Raw genomic sequence first — 22,382 nt, forward strand, 5'->3', positions numbered from 1 at the left:
GAAACACTGCTCACAGCTCAGTGAGTCAGGAATATACAAATGTGATGTGTGCGGAACTTGACGTGACGTCCCCGGAGCGGGTTACAGCGGTCTGCAATAGCGCCTCTCACAGGCAATATTGCCAACACAAGGTATTTGAGAGAAACATTTTTTCTCAATATAATATCGAACTAGACAATAAAAAATATGGGTGAACCACCCATTTAAGAACTATCTTCACTGTAAAGGACAGGGAGTCCTGGAAGTGATGATATGATCACTATAGAGCCTTGATTTCAAAATCATTGAGTCTGTCTAAGATGATATGAAGAAACAGAAGGATTTGAACAAGCCTACATCCACAGAAGAAATGTGTTTAGTTCTCCAAAATGTTAAGAACAACCTCCCTGTTGAGTACCTTCAAAAACTGTGTTCTAATTTTCCTAGAAGAATTTATGCTTTGATGCAGTTTTGAAGACAAAGGGGGCTCATGCTGCATATTCAATTGATTTACATTTCTATTTTATTTATTTACTTAGCATTTTGTTAACTGATAAAATATGTCACACTTCTATTTTTTAGATTATTCTTTCTTGACAGCCTTCTTCCACATCTGCCTACAATTTATACACGTTTGTATGTAATAAAGGTATTCACATTTTTTTACATTTTCAATTTTAAGTAACTAAGTGCATGTGGTCATATCGTGAGCTATACGTGGATCGAGTCATGAAATCCATTTTGCTGTCAGTATTACTTTTCAAGATCATTGATCGCTTCCAGTAAATATTCTTGCTGTAAAAAAAAGAGAAAAAAAAAACAGTTAAGAAAAGTCAACGGTCATAAATAGGATTCAATCATGCATTGCAATGGACTTCTCAGAGTCTTGACATTGTTAGTATACACATAAGAAAGAAACTTGAAAAACTGACAATTGTTAGTTTTGTGAAGGTTTCTTGCAAATGTTAGAGGCTTGTTTACATTGGTGCATTCTACTGGCACATAATCATTGATATATTATGTCTTGTGTTGTCCAATTGCACAGTCACTGTGCAAGTAATGAATTTTAGTATAATTTTTTTGTTTGTTACCAAGTTAATATGGGCCAAACCGATTTCTATTGTTCTATTTTTGAGGCAATGCTGTAGAAATCAATACGTTTGATGTTGTAACAAGGCGGCCAAGTATGTGTCACAGAAGTGATCTAAACCTGAATGTCGGTTGTGGTAGTTATAGTGCCATGAATCTTGCTTGGGCATATCAAGGACCAGTTTTACGGATAGCTGGAAAGATGGGTTGGTCTGACTATCCACATACCTCCACCCAAAGGTGTTTCTCATGTGTCTTTGAAGTGATGGGCCAGGGGAGCCTCTGGCCTTGTAGTCGTGGCACTGATACTGAGGCAGACCCCTGGTTCCACCACTTCCTCAACTTCTGGGGCTGACTTAAGTGTGCAGTGTGAGGCGTCTCTTTCCCCGACCGATGCATAAAGAGTCTTCAGGCAAAAGTTGGAATGCATAAAAACTGACATTTATTCACACAGAAAAGTAACACTCCGGTCAGCAGAATCCGGCAGAATTGGTGGAGCTGGGGACAACCTGCCCAAACGCGCCCTCTGGTGGGGATATGCCCTAGATACTCCTCTTCTCCGGGCTCCCACTCTCCGGTCAAGCACACACTGGACCCACACCAGCGGAATAGACCCTGAGGTTGCGTCCACCTCCTTATCTCCGGTGTCCCCTGGTGTTCCGCTCACACACTCACACTTGCCGCTGCAGATGTTCACTGCCTGCTGTCCCGGATCCTTCTCCTCTCACACACACAGCCCTCTCCTAGATATCCGGCCGACTCCTCCTTCCCCGGTGGCAACAGCCGTCCCACCCGGCCACTAGGGGGTGCCCTAACACATGCAATAATAAAATCAACACTTTTAATAATAACAATGCCGGGTACACTATGCTAAACTAGTAGGGGGTCGGCCCACCCACTACATGCCTCCCCTCTTAAAACCCGAGCCTCCCGGCAAGGCTCTTAACTATAAGCACATTAAAACAAAGAAACCTTTCAGGCCAGTCCATGTCAGCAGCGACACCAGTTCTGCGGCGCTCCCGGTCCTTGGGGCGCCAGAGGCGCGGCAGCGCTCCCGGTCTCTGAGTAGCGCCCGGAGGCTTCACCAGCGCTCCCGGTCTTAGCTGGGCGCCCGGAGGCTCAAAAGCGCTCCCGGTCTTAGCTGAGCGGGCAACTGACCCGTAAAACTGCAACATAACTTCTGCCGGTTCAACAACACCGGACTTAACAACAGGTGACAGTGGAGACTTACTCTGGGGGCCAGGACCGCTTCCATTCCTCCGCTTGCGCCTGGATGTAGGCCCCCAGAGATTGTCCCGGCTGACGGCGGACCCGTCGGAAGGACAGCGGAGCGAAAGGCGGCTCTGCTGGCGTGGCTGCCTCGGCTCCTGGCGGCGGCGAAGGTGTCGCTCCCCGGGGTGGTGCGTCCAAAACAATGACCGGTTGGTTGGTCACATGCTGACTCACGGTCACTACGGGAGAAATCTTCTCCGGGTCAGCGGGCGGCACAGACGTTGCTTCCGGGGCAGCGGTCACGGTACGCCGGGGGTGAGAGGGCTCGGAGGGGACCGGTCTGGCATGGCTCCGGCGCCGCTCTTGTTGCTCCTCCCACTCCAGCTCCTCCTGACACTGAGCCGCTTCCCGGGCAGTTGGCATCCGGTTCACGGCAACGGCAAATAGACCGCGACTGCCTGCGTCCGGCAGGAACTGCACCTTCTCACCCGGCCATAGGGTACGAAGCCGGGTGGGCAAGCCCTCCACATCCAGGTGGACCCTGTTATAAAAGTAGTCGTCCCCTGTGCTGCACTCGCGGATGAAGCCGTACCCCTCCTTCTGGTTAAATTTAACCACCACGCCGGTGGTAAACTGCAGAGCCAGCTCCTCTCCGCCCGGGCCGGACAGCATCTCCCGGACAAGGGTTTCGGCCACAAGACGTTCCTGCACAGGGTCGGGCTTCGGGGACGGTGCTCTGGGGCGCGGCTCGGCGGGCGGGACGATTACCGGGTCCCAGATGAAGCCCCGGTGGTCCTTCTCCAGCCGCTCGGTGAACTCTTCAGCCGGCTCCATCGAGGAAACAGATGGTGTGGTGGCGCCAAGCTGCGGGGTCTCCCAAGGGAAGGGTGTAACCTCCGCTCGGCCTCCTGCTGGTGTAGCATATGTCGCCTTCACCTCAGTGACGGTTCTTCCGGACTGTGCGTCCCAGGTGGTTTTCCACGACACTTTGTCAGGGCGTGTAGAACCTCCCGGTCCCACCGGAAGATCCACCATAGCTGCCTCACTGGCAGGGGCAAACCGGGGGCGGCCTCGGCCTAAGGTGATCAGGGCCATGGTTGTGGCCAATTCCTCCGGTTGTCCGAAAGCTGCCATCACGGATTGCTGGGTTTTGACTAGCGGTGGTGCCAAAGTGCAGACTGAGGGAGAAGGAGGCGGTCCTCTGCTTCCCGCTCTTAAACAGTATCCTCCCACAGCTTCACACAATATCTTGACCCCTCCGCGGCGGTACTTCTTTTTCTTCTTTATACCGCCCACTCTGTATGTCTTCAATGCCCTGGGACTGGCGCCTCCCCTCTTTGGGCGGAGTACTCTATGCCTCTTCGTCGGCACCGGCCAGCCCCAGGCTCTTCTTTCGGCGCCAACTTTTCGCGCCTTTTCTTCTGCTTGGGCCCGGTCCAACGCTACGGGCCCTATGGTTTCTTCCCACCAGTCAGACTCTTGTGCCTCGGGCACTACCTGGTCTTCAGCTCCCTGGGTCCCCGGCAGGGAACTCGGATCCTGCCGACTACGCCACATGAAGTGATGGGCCAGGGGAGCCTCTGGCCTTGTAGTCGTGGCACTGATACTGAGGCAGACCCCTGGTTCCACCACTTCCTCAACTTCTGGGGCTGACTTAAGTGTGCAGTGTGAGGCGTCTCTTTCCCCGACCGATGCATAAAGAGTCTTCAGGCAAAAGTTGGAATGCATAAAAACTGACATTTATTCACACAGAAAAGTAACACTCCGGTCAGCAGAATCCGGCAGAATTGGTGGAGCTGGGGACAACCTGCCCAAACGCGCCCTCTGGTGGGGATATGCCCTAGATACTCCTCTTCTCCGGGCTCCCACTCTCCGGTCAAGCACACACTGGACCCACACCAGCGGAATAGACCCTGAGGTTGCGTCCACCTCCTTATCTCCGGTGTCCCCTGGTGTTCCGCTCACACACTCACACTTGCCGCTGCAGATGTTCACTGCCTGCTGTCCCGGATCCTTCTCCTCTCACACACACAGCCCTCTCCTAGATATCCGGCCGACTCCTCCTTCCCCGGTGGCAACAGCCGTCCCACCCGGCCACTAGGGGGTGCCCTAACACATGCAATAATAAAATCAACACTTTTAATAATAACAATGCCGGGTACACTATGCTAAACTAGTAGGGGGTCGGCCCACCCACTACATCTTAATGAGACTATTTGTTGGCATATAGCAGTTTGTGAGAGGCAGCCTCTGAGAGAGTGTGTTTACTGTTCACCGACAGGAGTTGGTGTGTAGAGACTGCTAAACCATGGAAAGAGGTATTAAATAGCCTTTGAAGGGACTCCCTGGGAGAAGAGAGGGTTCGCTTCAACTGACTGTGGTCAGCGAGTGGAGCCCAACATAGCTCCACTAGGATACTTGAGAAGTGTATTCAAACCTGTACAGGTGTACCGTGAGGTAATGTACTTGAAATCTGTGTTTATATATACTGGCTGGGTTCAGTGGGATACTTGAGTAGTGTATCCGAACCAGAGCAGGTGTACCGCGAATATTACGAACCTGAAATCCAAGCCTTATTTTCTTTACCACAAGTAAGTGTTTATGTCCGTTAATAAACCGACTGGACTTTGAAATTGCTACCTTGTGGCCCAAGCAATGTGAATAACCCAAATCACATATAGTGGGAATAGTCACAATCTATACACATGAAAGTCCTTACACATGAAATATGTCTACAGATGAAGTGCCTGGGACTTCCTAAAAGTACATAAATGCAAAAGACATGAGAACAAAAATATCAGCTGTGTTGAAATCCAATATGCCTGATCCTTCTTTATTTTGACAGTTGGGACACTGTCATACTTTTTAGATGGTAGGCCAGTCCCACTGAAATTGACTTCAGTCATCATAAATATTTGTCTACTCTATTGGAGAAGTGCAACATCTCTATTGACTTTCACAGTATGTTGCCCTCTATAGTTTAGCCACTAGGTGGCACTTCTTTTCTAATAATGTTATTGATTAATACTATAGAATTTATTTCTGTATGCTTTTTCCTACACATAGTATCATGAGCTTAGTTAACAAATGTCTCACCTTCCAATAGTTAGTGCAGCAATAAAGCAAACCAACAAAATAGCCAGTAGGACGCTGAGTATGGAAGTTAAGACAATCATTCCCCCACTTCTACCTGAAGACCAAAAGATGCTTCCTTGAAATGGTATTACTGTTGGAAAAATGTATTATATTAGAAATCACGTTATTGGTTATTGAACGTTCAAAAATACTTGTTCCCAATAATAAAGGTAAAGCCACATGAGCATATGGCATGCGATCGTTGGCTCCCATTCTGCTGTAAGCATGAGCCAAGTGTCATACGACTGTGATCCGATCCTACAATCGGATCACAGCTAGGGAGTAGAGGGTGGGAGCTATGGAGAGATTAATCTTTCCATCTCCTCCATTGTCAGTTGATGCGTATATTGCACTGCACTCAGATGTCATCAGAGTGCAAACTACAAATATACTCCGGCACCCTAATGGGAATAATTGAGGAATACCAAAATGGTGCTCAAAAAAACCTCTTTATTGTTGTGTATTTTTTTTAAAACATTGTCCAACATTTCAACCCTGTCCGGGTCTTTCTCAAGGACTTATATCTATTAGGACAAGGAATGTTTCACTAGGAGCACCACAAAAGTAATGATTCTCTGAATAATCGTGGGATTTCTACAGCCGCCTCTGTTGCATGGGCTAATATCAGTGTGTCATTGAAGGTGGCTAAAAAGGACGAGGTGTACACACACCTTATAATTAGGTTAGAGCGAAAAACATCAAAGATGTTATTCGAATGTGGTAGGGTACACAGTACCTGTATCGATATGAATCTATCAATATAATGTGAAGTGAACCTTCAAGGATGAGGGTCGGACTGCTAGAGGGACACTGGAGGGCTGTGCAGATCCGATAACGGATAGCTTCCAGGTGAGATTGAGTACATGTAAATAGGTTGCAATGTATCGGCCAATGGCTCTGCTGGGGTGGTAAGTGGTGTCACTGGAAGGGTGTGGAGCCAGGGGCTAAAAACTTAAGCAAATTTCAATTTTTTTTCTTTTTGTATAATTTTTTTTTTTTTACTTTCTTTGGGTGCATTGGACTTGAGATGTATCAATATAGAATAATCAGGATAATGCATGTGATTTAAAGGCATCTCTTGCACCCATAGAGAATGCAGATGCACATATCTAAACAGTTACATTAGGAATCTGTGACTGGCCTGATTTTCAATATGGCCTTCTGAATCCAGCGTTGCAAGAATGCCAACAGGTCTCCAGATGAATGCGGTTTCAAATGACTACTAGAAGTTGTACAAAACCCGGCAGCAGCCACTACTCATTGAATGTAGCTGGACTTTGTTTACATCTGGTCACTGAATAAGTGCTGATTAGTGGGGTGATAGTTGTCAGAACCCCAGAAATTTCATATTGATGACCTGCACCCATACAATCCTTTTAAGGGCACATTCCCACTTGAGTACAAATATCCCAAGAGCAATGCGATAAAAAAAAAAAATCACATTGCTCTCCAAGCAATATTATTCAATAAGGCACTGTCCATCTGAGTTTTTACTCAGCTGTTTTCGAGTTGAGGAAAAAAAATCACAGCATGCTGTGCATGGCCAATGCAAGTCAATGAATGCAAGAAGAAAATGGACCGCACATGGACCATCTGTATGGCATCTGATTTTTATGCACACATCTCAAAGGAAAAAAAAATGATGTAAAGATATTGATAGATGATAGAAAAATAATAGATGGATAGAATAGGTAGATATCCTGCAAATATATAATTTAACAGCCCCCCTACAAATTATAAACATATACTCGCATGTCATACGTATATGCATAGTATTCGTATAACATACGGAATGACATATGCATGACACTGTACCATTTTTCAGGATGAGAATCCGAGCAATTTTAGATACGCTAGGGAGATCGTACCCTAAAGGCCACTTTACACAGAGCGACATCGCTAGCGATGTCACTGCCGATCGCACCCGCCCAGGTGGTTTGTGCGTCACGGGAAAATAGTTGACCGTGGCACACAATATTGCTAAGCCCCATCACACGGACTTACCTTCCTTGCAATGTCGCTGTAGCCAGCAAACAGCCTCTTTTCTAAGGGGGCGGTTCGTGCGGCGTCATAGTGACGTCACACGGCAGGCATCCAATAGAAGCGGAAGGTCGGAGAGCAAGCGCATGAAAGTCACGCCCACCTCGTTGCCGGAGGACGCAGGTACGGTGTTGTTCATCGTTCCTGGGGTATCACACATAGTGGTGTGTGCTGCCTCAGGATCGACCAACAACCTGCATCCTGAACGAGCAACGACATTTGGGAAATGAACAACGTGTCAACAATCAACGATTTGGTGAGTATTTTACATCGTTAGCGGTCGCTCGTACGTGTCAGATGCAATGACGTCGCTAACGAGGCCGGATGTGCATCACGAATTCCATGACCCCAACGACATCTCGTTAGCGATGTCGTTGCATGTAAAGCCCCCTTAAGGCCGTGTTTAGACATGCGTATGAAAAAGCGACCGATTTGCAACCAGAAGAAAAAGGACAACTTTCTTCTGTATTATCATCCGTGGGTCATCTGTGTGTCTATAAGTTACATACATATGGCATATTTCATTATATAGCAGCAGACAATAAAATTTACAAAACCAATTACAGTTTCCTTTATTAATAAGTACAATGCATGTGCAATGCATGTGTTAAAAGCAGATTTGATTTTTTTGTACACCCATAGTCTAGAAATGGAAGAGACTAATGCATCTCATGCGCCTTGGTACTCTACATGAAAGAGGGGGTCTTGGCTGGGTGTGTGTTTACTTGTGCTGGATAGGCGATACACCTCTGCAGGCCGCATGATTCCGTTGACTTTTGCAGGCAAGGACTAAATGTTAACTAGTTCAATGAGATAGACGAGACCACCAGTTCTTAATAAACGTTGTTTTACTTAACAGCTGTTCATGGGAACTATATACTACAGATTGCGGATACACAACTTCTCGCACATTTCTTCCTCTACACAGAGCATCTCTACACATAGCCTCTTTACTACTTCCACTTTTTTTTTTCCTTCCTCCCTTAGTCTCTCTGGCTTCACTACCACCCAGCTTAGTCATCTTGTTTGCCTCTTAGATGACTAATTTGCCAATATGGTTTAACTTAGTTTCAAGCTTCCTCATGCTTAAGGAACTCTGGCATGGGGCACTCACTTTGTCTCATGCTTCCTTTCCCTCATTGTCCGTTACTTTTCAAAGTTGTAAACTCAGCAACATACCAGGGCATCCTGTCCCAGAACCTGTTTACAGTTAATCACCCGGTCCCATGGTCAATCCTCCGACCTGTCTCCAATAGATAACTCTGTACCTTGATCAGGTCTCTCTCAGTATTCTGGATCTCTCACTAGGGACATCCATGTCATGAGGTTTCATCGACTAAACAGACCTTAGGTCTGTCTCTCTGATACACTGGGCCCTATCTGAAGTTCTGACAGGAAACTGTCACTTTCCCTCCGCTCAAGCCTCTCCCACTCTGGGCTAGTCCCAAACAGTAATTTGATTTTGCCCTACTATCTAGCACAATATATTGTCAACACCACTAACACAAGTCACAATTCACATTGCCAACACTTATCACATTATACATCACTACAATAACCCTGGAGTCTTCAAGGGGGAATGTGGGCAATATGTCTATCTCCTTACCTATGCTGTGATTGTTCTCATAGACTCTTGGTGTGTAAAAACTAGAGTTGAGCGCGGTTCGAGGTTCGAGGTTCTCCAGTTCGAGGCTCGAGTGATTTTGGGGGCTGTTCTAGATCAAACTAGAACTCGAGCTTTTTGCAAAAGCTCGATAGTTCTAGATACGTTCGAGAACGGTTCTAGCTAATTCATAGCTGGCTTTTCGCAGTAATAGTGTAAGTCACTCTGTGACTCACACTATTATGACATTTCAGTGTATAGTGTGCGGGAACAGCGCATTCAGATCACTGCTGTTTGTATAATGGTGATCGCCATTTTTTTTTTTTTCCTTGTCTTCCTTCCCTAAGCGCACGCGTGTAGTGGGGTGGGCCAGCATGTCAGCCAATCCCAGACACACACAGCTAAGTGGACTTTTAGCCAGACAAGCAACGGCATGTGTGATAGGATGTCCATGTCACATGTCCCTGCATTATAAAACCGGACATTTTCCTCCAGCACGCCATTATCTGCCTTCTGCGTCCTTAATGTCAGACATCACTGGCGCAGCTCCTATTGCCGATACAGCTGTATTACGCTCCATACACAGCGCTGTACAGCATAGGGATAGCACTTTCTATCAGTCCTTTTAAGGGCTCAATAGCAAATATACTCCGGCACACTTTTAAGGGCTCATACCGGCAGGGTCAGAGCCATAGGTGACAGGTCCTGAAAACAGAGTTTAACAGCTACACAAGATGACAGCGTCTGTGTAGCTAAGGTCAGGGATTTCCTCGCTGCATTTCCCCATTAGGAGGGATAGAAAGGCAGGCTTCCTTTCCTCTACCCAGAGACCCACAAACCAGCCACTGTACCCTCCTGCCCTTTGCACACTCCAACTCATTGTTACTAAGCCATTATACTAGCAAACACTGAGTGAACTTAGTGGCATTCTAAACGTGGCTATTGGACTTCTGTATTGCCCCAGTAGTGCACAGATATTTGCAGCACGTCTGCCTGCATTGCAAACTCAAACTCATTCTAGCTAAGCAAATTATACTAGCAAACACTGAGTGAACCTAGTGGCATCCTAAACGTGGCTATTGGACTTCTGTATAGTCCCACTAGTGCAAAGATATTTGCAGCACCTCTGCCTGCATTGCACACTCAAACTCATTGTTACTAAGCCATTATACTAGCAAAGACTGAGTGAACCTAGTGGCATCCTTAACGTGGCTGTTGGACTGCTGTATTGCCCCAGTAGTGCACAGATATTTGCAGCACGTCTGCCTGCATTGCACACTCAAACTCATTGTTACTAAGCCATTATACTAGCAAACACTGAGTGAACTTAGTGGCATCCTAAACGTGGCTGTTGGACTGCTGTATTGCCCCAGTAGTGCACAGATATTTGCAGCACATCTGCCTGCATTGCACACTCAAACTCATTGTTACTAAGACATTATACTAGCAAACGCTGAGTGAACCTAGTGGCATCCTAAACGTGGCTATTGGACTTCTGTATAGTCCCACTAGTGCAAAGATATTTGCAGCACCTCTGCCTGCATTGCACACTCAAACTCATTGTTACTAAGCCATTATACTAGCAAACACTGATTGAACTTAGTGGCATCCTAAAAGTGGCTGTTGGACTTCTGTATTGTCCCACTAGCGCAAAGATATTTGCAGCACGTCTGCCTGGATTGCACACTCAAACTCATTGTTACTAAGCCATTATACTAGCAAACACTGAGTGAACTTAGTGGCATCCTAAATGTGGCTGTTGGACTGCTGTATTGCCCCAGTAGTGCACAGATATTTGCAGCACGTCTGCCTGCATTGCACACTCAAACTCATTGTTACTAAGCCATTATATTAGCAAACACTGAGTGAACTTAGTGGCATCCTTAACGTGGCTGTTGGACTGCTGTATTGCCCCAGTAATGCATAGATATTTGCAGCACGTCTGCCTGCATTGCACACTAAAAACTCATTGTTACTAAGCCATTATACTAGCAAACACTGATTGAACCTAGTGGCATCCTAAAAGTGTCTGTTGGACTTCTGTATTGTCCCACTAGCGCAAAGATATTTGCAGCACGTCTGCCTGCATTGCACACTCAAACTCATTGTTACTAAGCCATTATACTAGCAAACACTGAGTGAACTTAGTGGCATCCTAAATGTGGCTGTTGGACTGCTGTATTGCCCCAGTAGTGCACAGATATTTGCAGCACGTCTGCCTGCATTGCACACTCATACTCATTGTTACTAAGCCATTATACTAGCAAACACTGAGTGAACTTAGTGGCATCCTTAACGTGGCTGTTGGACTGCTGTATTGCCCCAGTAATGCAGAGATATTTGCAGCACGTCTGCCTGCATTGCACACTCAAACTCATTGTTACTAAGCCATTATACTAGCAAACACTGATTGAACCTAGTGGCATCCTAAAAGTGTCTGTTGGACTTCTGTATTGTCCCACTAGCGCAAAGATATTTGCAGCACGTCTGCCTGCATTGCACACTCAAACTCATTGTTACTAAGCCATTATACTAGCAAACACTGAGTGAACTTAGTGGCATCCTAAATGTGGCTGTTGGACTGCTGTATTGCCCCAGTAATGCACAGATAGTTGCAGCACGTCTGCCTGCATTGCACACTCAAACTCATTGTTACTAAGCCATTATACTAGCAAACACTGATTGAACCTAGTGGCATCCTAAAAGTGTCTGTTGGACTTCTGTATTGTCCCACTAGCGCAAAGATATTTGCAGCACGTCTGCCTGCATTGCACACTCAAACTCATTGTTACTAAGCCATTATACTAGCAAACACTGAGTGAACTTAGTGGCATCCTAAATGTGGCTGTTGGACTGCTGTATTGCCCCAGTAGTGCACAGATATTTGCATCACGTCTGCCTGGATTGCACACTCATACTCATTGTTATTAAGCCATTATACTAGCAAACACTGAGTGAACTTAGTGGCATCCTTAACGTGGCTGTTGGACTGCTGTATTGCCCCAGTAGTGCACAGATATTTGCAGCACGTCTGCCTGCATTGCACACTCAAACTCATTGTTACTAAGCCATTATACTAGCAAACACTGATTGAACCTAGTGGCATCCTAAAAGTGGCTGTTGGACTTCTGTATTGTCCCACTAGCGCAAAGATATTTGCAGCACATCTGCCTGCATTGCACACTCAAACTCATTGTTACTAAGCCATTATACTAGCAAACACTGAGTGTACCTAGTGTCATCCTAAACGTGGCTATTGGACTTCTGTATAGTCCCACTAGTGCAAAGATATTTGCAGCACCTCTGCCTGCATTGCACACTCAAACTCATTGTTACTTACTAAGACATTATAATACCAAAAATTGAATAAACTTAGTGGCATACAAGAAGTGGCTGTTGTACTCCATTAGTAGAGTTGAGCGCGGTTCGCGGTTCGTGGTTCTCCAGTTCTAGGCTCGAGTGATTTTTGGGCTGTTCGAGATCGAACTAGAACTCGAGCTTTTTGCTAAAAGCTCGATAGTTCTAGATACGTTCGAGAACGGTTCTAGCAGCAAAAAGCAGGGCTTTTTACAGCTAGAGTGTGCAGGAGCCATCGCTGGCAGCCTGCCAGAAGCTGGTAACCAAGATAAACATCGCTTTGGTTAGTAACCCGATGTTTATCTTAGTTACGTGCAGGAAGCCCACACTTTCCCGCTCAGCTCGCTCCGCCCCCTCCTGCCCGCGGCATGTACACACATACATACACACACACACACACACACACACACACACACACATCCCCCCCCCCCGCTCGGCTTACCTGCGGTGATGAAGTCCCGCCATCCCGACCTCAGCGCTGTCACTGTCCTCCATGGCCGCCGCTTGTCACATCACCTCTCGCTTCCGACCCGAGACTGACTAGCGGTGACATCACGGACCTCTCGCGATACTTGCTGTGAAGGCGCCGGTCATTGACCTCAGTGACAGGGGCTGTCAGTGTGCTGGAGATCAGCGCAGGTAATGTACCTCGCTGACAGCAGCACTTGTCACCCCCCTGCAGTGACCTGGGCTGACCCATTGATGTTAGCTCAGGTCACTGCATTGCTCTCCCAGCCAATGGGGAACATCCTGCTCTTCATTGACTGGGACAGTGTGGATCGTCATGGCAACCCCTTGGATTACACCAGACCTGGATTTGTTTTTCAATCTAATAAATTGGTTAAAGAGGGAATGTTTTGGAGAGTGTTTTTTCAAATAAAAATGTGTTTGTCGTCTATTTTTTTTTATTACTGACTGGGTTGGTGATGTCGGGTATCTGATAGACGCCTGACCTCACCAACCCCAGGGCTTGATGCCAGGTGACATTACACATCTGGTATTAACCCCATATATTACCCCGTTTGCCACCGCACCAGGGCGCGGGATGAGCTGGGGCGAAGCAGCAGGATTGGCGCATCTAATGGATGCGCCACTTCTGGGGCGGCTGCGGCCTGCTATTTTTAGGCTGGGGAGATTCCAATAACCATGGACCTCCCTAGTCTGAGAATATCAGGCCCCAGCTGTCTGCTTTACCTTGGCTGGTGATCCAATTTTGGGGGACCCCTACGTGTTTTTTTTTTTAATTATTTATTTAATTTAAAATAACAGCGTGGGGTGCCCTCAGTTTTGGATTACCAGCCAAGGTGAGGTTGCCAGCTGTGGTCTGCAGGCTGCAGCCGTCTGCTTTACCCTAGCTGGCTACAAAACTAGGGGGAACCCTACGTCATTTTTTTTTCATTTTTTTGGCTAAATACAAAGCTAAGCACCCCTTAATGCCACATGAAAGGTACCAAAGGGTGTTCCACTTTTTCTCCATTTTTTTCTCCACTTTTTCTCCACTTTTTCTCCATTTTTTTCTCCACTTTTTCTCCACTTTTTCTCCACTTTTTCTCCACTTTTTCTCCACTTTTTTTCTCCACTTTTTCTCCACTTTTTCTCCACTTTTTCTCCACTTTTTCTCCTCTCATGCTCCACTTTTTCTCCACTTTTTCTCCTCTTAATCGCCACTTTTTCTCCACTTTTTTCTCCACTTTTTCTCCACTTTTTTCACCACTTTTTCTCCTCTTATGCTCCACTTTTTCTCCACTTTTTCTCCACTTTTTCTCCACTTTTTCTCCTCTTATGCTCCAGTTTTTCTCCACTTTTTCTCCACTTTTTCTCCTCTTATGCTCCACTTTTTCTCCACTTTTTCTCCTCTTAATCTCCACTTTTTCTCCACTTTTTCTCCACTTTTTTCTCCACTTTTTCTCCTCTTATGCTCCACTTTTTCTCCACTTTTTCTCCTCTTATGCTCCACTTTTTCTCCACTTTTTCTCCACTTTTTCTCCACTTTTTCTCCTCTTATGCTCCACTTTTTCTCCACTTTTTCTCCACTTTTTCTCCTCTTATGCTCCACTTTTTCTCCTCTTATGCTCCACTTTTTCTCCACTTTTTCTCCTCTTATGCTCCACTTTTTCTCCTCTTAATCTCCACTTTTTCTCCACTTTTTCTCCTCTTATGCTCCACTTTTTCTCCACTTTTTCCTCCTCTTATGCTCCACTTTTTCTCCACTTTTTCTCCTCTTATGCTCCACTTTTTCTCCACTTTTTCTCCTCTTATGCTCCACTTTTTCTCCACTTTTTCTCCTCTTAATCTCCACTTTTTCTCCTCTTATGCTCCACTTTTTCTCCACTTTTTCTCCACTTTTTTCTCCTCTTATGCTCCACTTTTTCTCCACTTTTTCTCCACTTTTTTCTCCACTTTTTTCTCCACTTTTTCTCCTCTTATGCTCCACTTTTTCTCCACTTTTTCTCCTCTTATGCTCCACTTTTTCTCCACTTTTTCTCCTCTTATGCTCCACTTTTTCTCCACTTTTTCTCCTCTTAATCTCCACTTTTTCTCCTCTTATGCTCCACTTTTTCTCCACTTTTTCTCTACTTTTTTCTCCTCTTATGCTCCACTTTTTCTCCACTTTTTCTCCACTTTTTTCTCCACTTTTTTCTCCACTTTTTCTCCTCTTATGCTCCACTTTTTCTCCACTTATGCTCCACTTATTCTCCACTTTTTCTCCTCTTATGCTCCACTTTTTCTCCACTTTTTTCTCCACTTTTTCTCCTCTTATGCTCCACTTTTTCTCCACTTTTTCTCCACTTTTTCTCCACTTTTTCTCCACTTTTTCTCCACTTTTTCTCCTCTTATGCTCCACTTTTTCTCCACTTTTTCTCCTCTTATGCTCCACTTTTTCTCCACTTTTTCTCCACTTTTTTCTCCACTTTTTTCTCCACTTTTTCTCCACTTTTTCTCCACTTTTTTCTCCACTTTTTTCTCCACTTTTTTCTCCACTTTTTTCTTCACTTTTTCTCCACTTTTTCTCCACTTTTTCTCCTCTTATGCTTCACTTTTTCTCCTCTTATGCTCCACTTTTTCTCCACTTTTTCTCCACTTTTTCTCCGTTCTTTTTCTATGGTCAGTCTACCCATTAGCTCTGCCATGCATACTGTAGCTCTACACCTACTGCACATGTTACTTTATGATTGACATCTCTTTCGTACCAGAGCTGTCTAAGCCTACTCTGACCCCATATTTGTCATTACTATATTGTCCTTGTACTGTATTATGACATTTGTATCATGTGTTTCATTTCTTGCTGTGTTGCAATTTTTTTGCTGCATCCCAATTGTACCTCTACATTGTTCGAGTTTATGTTATTGTTCTCTCACTCTTATGTGATACTGATTATTGTCATTTTTCATGATTACATGCAGATAAGTCCAATCTGACGAAGGCTCAGGCCGAAACGTCATTTGTAACTTGTTTTGGACAAAAACATATATGCTTATGAAAAAATTTTTTCTTAATACGGACCAATAAAGAGTGATTTTGCATTACTATCCATTGTGACTTACTGACTTAGTCTGGGAGATATAGAGTGCCGAGGTTACTCACTAATTTTATCTATTATTACCTCTGAGCACCTATATACCAGTGAGCAGAGCTTCCTCTACAGTAGTTCTCCTGATTAGGCATGCCCTTACCTCATGAGCAGGGCATTGCAGCTTTGGTAGCAACCATTACGACATGGACTCTGCTGCTGTGGACCCGGGGAGAGTGAGTGCAGATTCATTGCACCCACACTCCTCACATGAAGGGTCCGCACTCCTAGAAAATGGGGGATACGTTCCCTGAGTGTCTCCCCCCCATATTCTAGACGGTCCAGAGTCGTCGTGGGACCCCTTTATTTTTTTTCTTACAATAAATTGGTGAAAGAGGAAATGTTTTGGGGACTGTTTTTTCAAATAAATTTCTTTTGTCGATTTTTTGTTTTTGTTAGTACTGACAGTTTATGATGTTGGGTATCTAATAGACGCCATGACATCACAAACTGCTGGGCTTGATCTCAGGTGACTTTACAGCTAGTATCAACCCGATTTATTACCCCGTTTGCCACTGCACCAGGGCACGGGATGAGCTGGGGTTAAGCGCCAGGATTGGCGCATCTAGTGGATGCGCCACGTCTGGGGTGCCTGCGGCCTGCTATTTTTAGGCTGTGAAGGCCCAATAACTATGGACCTTCCCACCCTGAGAATACCAGACCACAGCTGTCCGCTTTACCTTGGCTGGTGATCCAATTTGGGGGGGACCCTACTTTTATTGTGTAATTATTAATATTTATAAAATAATTATAAAAAAGAGCCCAAGGGGACCTCCACATTGGATCCCCAACCACGGTAAAGCTGCCAGCTGTGGTTTTCAGGCTACAGCCATCTGCTTTACCCTAGCTGGCTATCAAAAATGGGGGGACCCAACGTAATTTTTTTTTTTAACTATTTTTTAAATAGAAAAAATTAATGGGCTTCCCTGTATTTTGATTGACAACCAAGGTAACGGCAGGCAGATGGGGGTGGCAACCCATAGCTGTCTGCTTTATCTGCGCTGAGAATCAAAAATACCGCGGAGCGCTACGTCATTTTTTTAAAGATTTATTTTTACAGCACTGTGATGTCCAGCAATCAAAATACAGGGAAGCCCATTTTATTTTTAGTTATTTAAATAAATAATTAAAAAAAATATATATGGGCTCCCGCTGCATTTTTTGTATTGCTAGCTAAGGGTAATCCAAGCAGCTACTGGCTGCTAACCCCCACTGCTTGGTGTTACCTTCACTGGCAATGGAAAATCCAGGGAAGCATTTTTTATTTTTTTTGCCAAAAAACTACAAAAAAAGGACGTGAGCTTCGCCATATTTTTGTATGCTAGCCAGGTATAGCAGGCAGGTGCTGGAAGAGTTGGATACAGCGCCAGAAGATGGCGCTTCTATGAAAATGCCATTTTCTGAGGTGGCTGCAGACTGCAATTCGCAGCAGTGGGGCCCAGAAAGCTCAGGCCAACCGGTGGTGCGGATTCCAATCCCCAGCTGCCTAGTTGTACCTGGCTGGACACAAAAATGGGGCAAAGCCTACGTCATTTGTTTTCTAATTATTTCATGAAATTCATGAAATAATAAAAAAAGGGCTTCCCTTTATTTTTGTTTCCCAGCCGGGTACAAATAGGCAACTGGGGGTTGGGGGCAGCCGTACCTGCCTGCTGTACCTGGCTAGCATACAAAAATATGGCGAAGCCCACATAATTTTTTCAGGGGGCAAAAAACTTCTGCATACAGTCCTGGATGGAGTATGCTGAGCCTTGTAGTTCTGCAGCTGCTGTCTGTCTGTATGGAGAAGAGCAGACAGCAGCTGCAGAACTACAAGGCTCAGCATACTCCATCCAGGACTGTATGCAGAAGTTTTTTGCCCACCAAAAAAATGACGTGGGCTTCGCCATATTTTTGTATACTAGCCAGGTACAGCTGGCAGCCACGGGCTGCCTCCAACCCCCAGTTGCCTATTTGTACCCGGCTGGGAACCAAAAATATAGGGAAGCCCGTTTTTTTTAATTATTTCACTTATTTCATGAAATAATTAAAAAACAAATGACGTGGGCTTCGCCCTATTTTTGTGTCCAGCCGGGTACAACTAGGCAGCTGGGGATTGGAATCCGCATCACAGGTTAGCCCGAGGTTTGTGGGCGCCTCTGCTGCGGATTTCAGTCCGCAGCCGTCCCAGAAAATGGCGCTCTCATAGAAGCGCCATCATCTGGCGCTGTATCCAACTCTTCCAACAGCCCTGGAGCCGGGTGGCTTGTTGGGTAATCATGAGTTAATAACAAGCCATGGAGAAAAAGACATGGATCGCACATCCCAAAAATACATTGATCTAAAAGCCGCTAGGCAAAAATTTAAATAGAACATGAGGTTCTTAGTTACCATTCTGATCAGACTGTATTAAGCCCACTGCCACGTCACGGCGAACCTCTTGAGTGGGTCCCTAATCTAAAGCCTTTATGGTGCGGCACTGTGCACCAACCACTGCCACGGCGACAAAGCACCAGCAAGGCAGGCGACCTGGCGCCTCACAGCACCCATGCTGCAAGGCAAAGCCCCCAAGGCTCCAGGCCGCACTGCCCCACTGTCACGACATCACCACAACAGCGGCCACTGCACAGCACCAACACACAGTGAGAGAAGCTGCGCACTCACCTCCCACCGGCTCCCATGTGTAAACTGGGAGCAAAAAAGGCTGACCCCTCTTGCAGTCTCCTGCTGATTAAAAACACCTGTGCCAAATGGGGGGAGTGCAGATCCAAGCAAAAAACAGAGGGGGATAGACTGTTATATAACAAGCCATGGAGAAAAAGACATGGATCGCACATCCCAAAAATACATTGATCTAAAAGCCGTTAGGCAAAAATTTAAATAGAACATGAGGTTCTTAGTTACCATTCTGATCAGACTGTATTAAGCCCACTGCCACGTCACGGCGAACCTCTTGAGTGGGTCCCTAATCTAAAGCCTTTATGGTGCGGCACTGTGCACCAACCACTGCCACGGCGACAAAGCACCAGCAAGGCAGGCGACCTGGCACCTCACAGCACCCATGCTGCAAGGCAAAGCCCCCAAGGCTCCAGGCCGCACTGCCCCACTGTCACGACATCACCACAACAGCGGCCACTGCACAGCACCAACACACAGTGAGAGAAGCTGCGCACTCACCTCCCACCGGCTCCCATGTGTAAACTGGGAGCAAAAAAGGCTGACCCCTCTTGCAGTCTCCTGCTGATTAAAAACACCTGTGCCAAATGGGGGGAGTGCAGATCCAAGCAAAAAACAGAGGGGGATAGACTGTTAAATAACAAGCCATGGAGAAAAAGACATGGATCGCACATCCCAAAAATACATTGATCTAAAAGTCTATCCCCCTCTTTTTTTGCTTGGATCTGCACTCTCCCCATTTGGCACAGGTGATTTTAATCAGCAGGAGACTGCAAGAGGGGTCAGCCTTCTTTTTGCTCCCAGTTCACATATGGGAGCCGGTGGGAGGTGAGTGCACAGCTCCTCTCACTGTGTGCTGGTGCTGTGTGGTGGCTGCTGCTGTGGTGGTGTAGTGTCGGTGGGGCGGCGCGGCCTGGAGCCTTGGGGGCTTTGCCTTGCAGCATGGGTGCTGTGAGGCACCAGGTCGCCCGCCCTGCTGGCGCTTTGTCGCTGCGGCGGTGGTCGGTGCACGGTGCCACACAAAAAGGTCAGGTTAGGGACCCACTCAAGAGGTTTGCCGTGACGTGGCAGTGGGCTTAATACAATCTGATCAGAATGGTAACAAAAGAACCTCATGTTCTATTTAAATTTTTGCCTAGCGGCTTTTAGATCATTGTATTTTTGGGATGTGCGATCCATGTCTTTTTCTTCATAGTATGGTATTTATATCAGTCTATCCCCCTCTTTTTTTTGCTTGGATCTGCACTCTCCCCATTTGGCACAGGTGATTTTAATCAGCAGGAGACTGCAAGAGGGGTCAGCCTTCTTTTTGCTCCCAGTTCACATATGGGAGCCGGTGGGAGGTGAGTGCACAGCTCCTCTCACTGTGTGCTGGTGCTGTGTGGTGGCTGCTGCTGTGGTGGTGTAGTGTCGGTGGGGCGGCGCGGCCTGGAGCCTTGGGGGCTTTGCCTTGCAGCATGGGTGCTGTGAGGCACCAGGTCGCCCGCCCTGCTGGCGCTTTGTCGCTGCGGCGGTGGTCGGTGCACGGTGCCACACAAAAAGGTCAGGTTAGGGACCCACTCAAGAGGTTTGCCGTGACGTGGCAGTGGGCTTAATACAATCTGATCAGAATGGTAACAAAAGAACCTCATGTTCTATTTAAATTTTTGCCTAGCGGCTTTTAGATCATTGTATTTTTGGGATGTGCGATCCATGTCTTTTTCTTCATAGTATGGTATTTAATCATGAGTTAATACTGGCTTTGTTTTACCAGCCAGTATTAAGCCAGAGATTCTTAATGTCAGGCACGTTTGACCCGGCCATTAAGAATCTCCAATAAAGGGTTAAAAAAAAGACACCACACAGAAAAAATACTTTAATAGAAATAAATACACAGACACATTAGAGACTCCATCTTTATTACCCCTGTCAGCCCTCCACGATCCTGCTCTTCTGTCTTCTTTCTTTCTAGTGTAGTAGTAGTGACGATTGTAGTGAGGAAGGATGAGATTCACCAGCTCATCACTTGGGGCTGGGGAACCTCCATCCTCACTACAATGCTCACTACAATCGGGAAGCAGCGTGCAGCCTTCACTCCGTGAGTGATCAGTGCTGGCTGCTAGCGGTAACGCTGACAGACGCGTTACCATAGCAACGGTGCTCTCGGAGCCGCGGTTAGCGGTGACGTCACCGCTAACTGCGTTGCTATGGCAACGGTGATCTCCGTTAATGACCGGCTGTGTCAGCCGGTCCCTAACGGAACGGGGAGTCGACCGTGTGCTAGAGCATGTCGCCGGTACACGGCGATACACATATGTGCACCGTGTACCGGAGAGATGCACTCGCAGGTCCTACATGACGTGTCATAGTCATGTGACCAGTCTGTAGCCAATGAGATAATAGCCACGTGACTGGTCACATGGCTATTTTGACGTCACGATAGGTCCTGCTTCTCTGCTGGCAGTGCAGGTCACTGGGAGGATTCAGCGATCATCGGATGGAATAGCGGCAGGAGACAGAGTGCAGAAGGGATCGCGAGGACCGGTAAGTGTTATGGCAATGTTTATTAACTGTTTGTGTACATTTATAATGCATTTTTATGTGTTTGTGATTGCCTCCCATTATAGCCTATACGTTCGACGAACCGAACTCGAACGGGACCCCCGTTCGTCGAGCCGACCTCGAGCCGAACCGGGACCGGTTCGCTCATCTCTATCCATTAGTGCCCCACTTGTGCAAATCTATGTGCAGCACCTGTGCAGGACACCCTCCTGCTCTGTTTTTAGTAAGCTATAATGATAGCAAAAAATTCTGCCATTTAGTGGCATCATAGAACTGGATGTTGTATTCCATTATTGTCCCACTGGTGCCAAGCTATTTCTAGCACCTGTGCAGGACACCCTCCTGCTTTGTTTTTAATAAGCTATAATGATAGCAAAAAATACTGCCATTTAGTGGCATCATAGAACTGGATGTTGTATTTCATTATTGTCCCACTGGTGCCAAGCTATTTCTAGCACCTGTGCAGGACACCCTCATGCACATTTTGCTACGCTAATGTTATATCAAACTCAGGGAATTCATTGCTGCATTTGATAATTCGGAGGGATAGAAAGTGAGGCTTTCTTTAGCTTTTCCTTCTGCTCATAGACAGTATCTCCAAGTCCACACCCGAAGAGCAATTTCTCCTCCACGTCTAAGTGTGGAGAGGCAGCTAGTGCGCATGCGTGTGCCGATTTACCCCAGCTGCAGCCTAACTACAGTGTTTCGCCTAGTGAGTATGCTCAGCCTGACTGTGCCATTCCTGAGGCTAAGTCTTCATTTCGGGATACCTTGCATGCTCCCACACTTAGTGTGAAAAGCCTCTTTGCACAGGTACTTGCATTCCGTGCCGGGTCTAAGTCCTGTTTTGTGCCGAGACACCATGCTAAAGCTGATAGTCTTTTTTCAGAGACTCTATTTCATGCAACTGACCATGCTCAGGCACTTACTGCATCAGAAACTAGGTCCGGTAATGAACTCTTTGGCCCTGCCCCTGATGTGGGGGGGCCCATATAGACCACAGGGCATCAGGTGTCCTGACGATGTGGCCAGGCCACTCCCAAATGGCTTGCAGAGGCCCGCCCCTATGACTTGTCACCACATTATTGATGGTCAGACGATGACTGGTGAGGTGTTTGTGTCGTGGCAGCCATGAGGTCATTATTGAAGTTGCGGTTCCAAATAGGACGCTAGTTATGCCACTCATGACGTGTCACTCTG

At 46.4% G+C, this 22,382-nt stretch overlaps 1 protein-coding gene across 1 annotated transcript in view; it reads right to left on the bottom strand.

Moving 5' to 3' along the window:
* Positions 1-656: 656 nt before the first annotated feature.
* LOC142290248 (uroplakin-3b-like) overlaps positions 657-22,382 on the bottom strand; it is a 122,455-nt gene continuing 100,729 nt past the window's right edge. The window contains exons 5-6 of the mRNA XM_075334197.1: positions 5,377-5,506; positions 657-774 (exon numbers count right to left, since the gene is read on the bottom strand). Coding sequence (XP_075190312.1) covers positions 657-774; positions 5,377-5,506 — 248 coding nt within the window. The remainder of the gene's footprint in view (positions 775-5,376; positions 5,507-22,382) is intronic.

The sequence above is a fragment of the Anomaloglossus baeobatrachus genome, chromosome 2 (assembly GCF_048569485.1).
Source record: "Anomaloglossus baeobatrachus isolate aAnoBae1 chromosome 2, aAnoBae1.hap1, whole genome shotgun sequence".
In the NCBI taxonomy this organism is placed as follows: Eukaryota; Metazoa; Chordata; class Amphibia; order Anura; family Aromobatidae; genus Anomaloglossus; species Anomaloglossus baeobatrachus.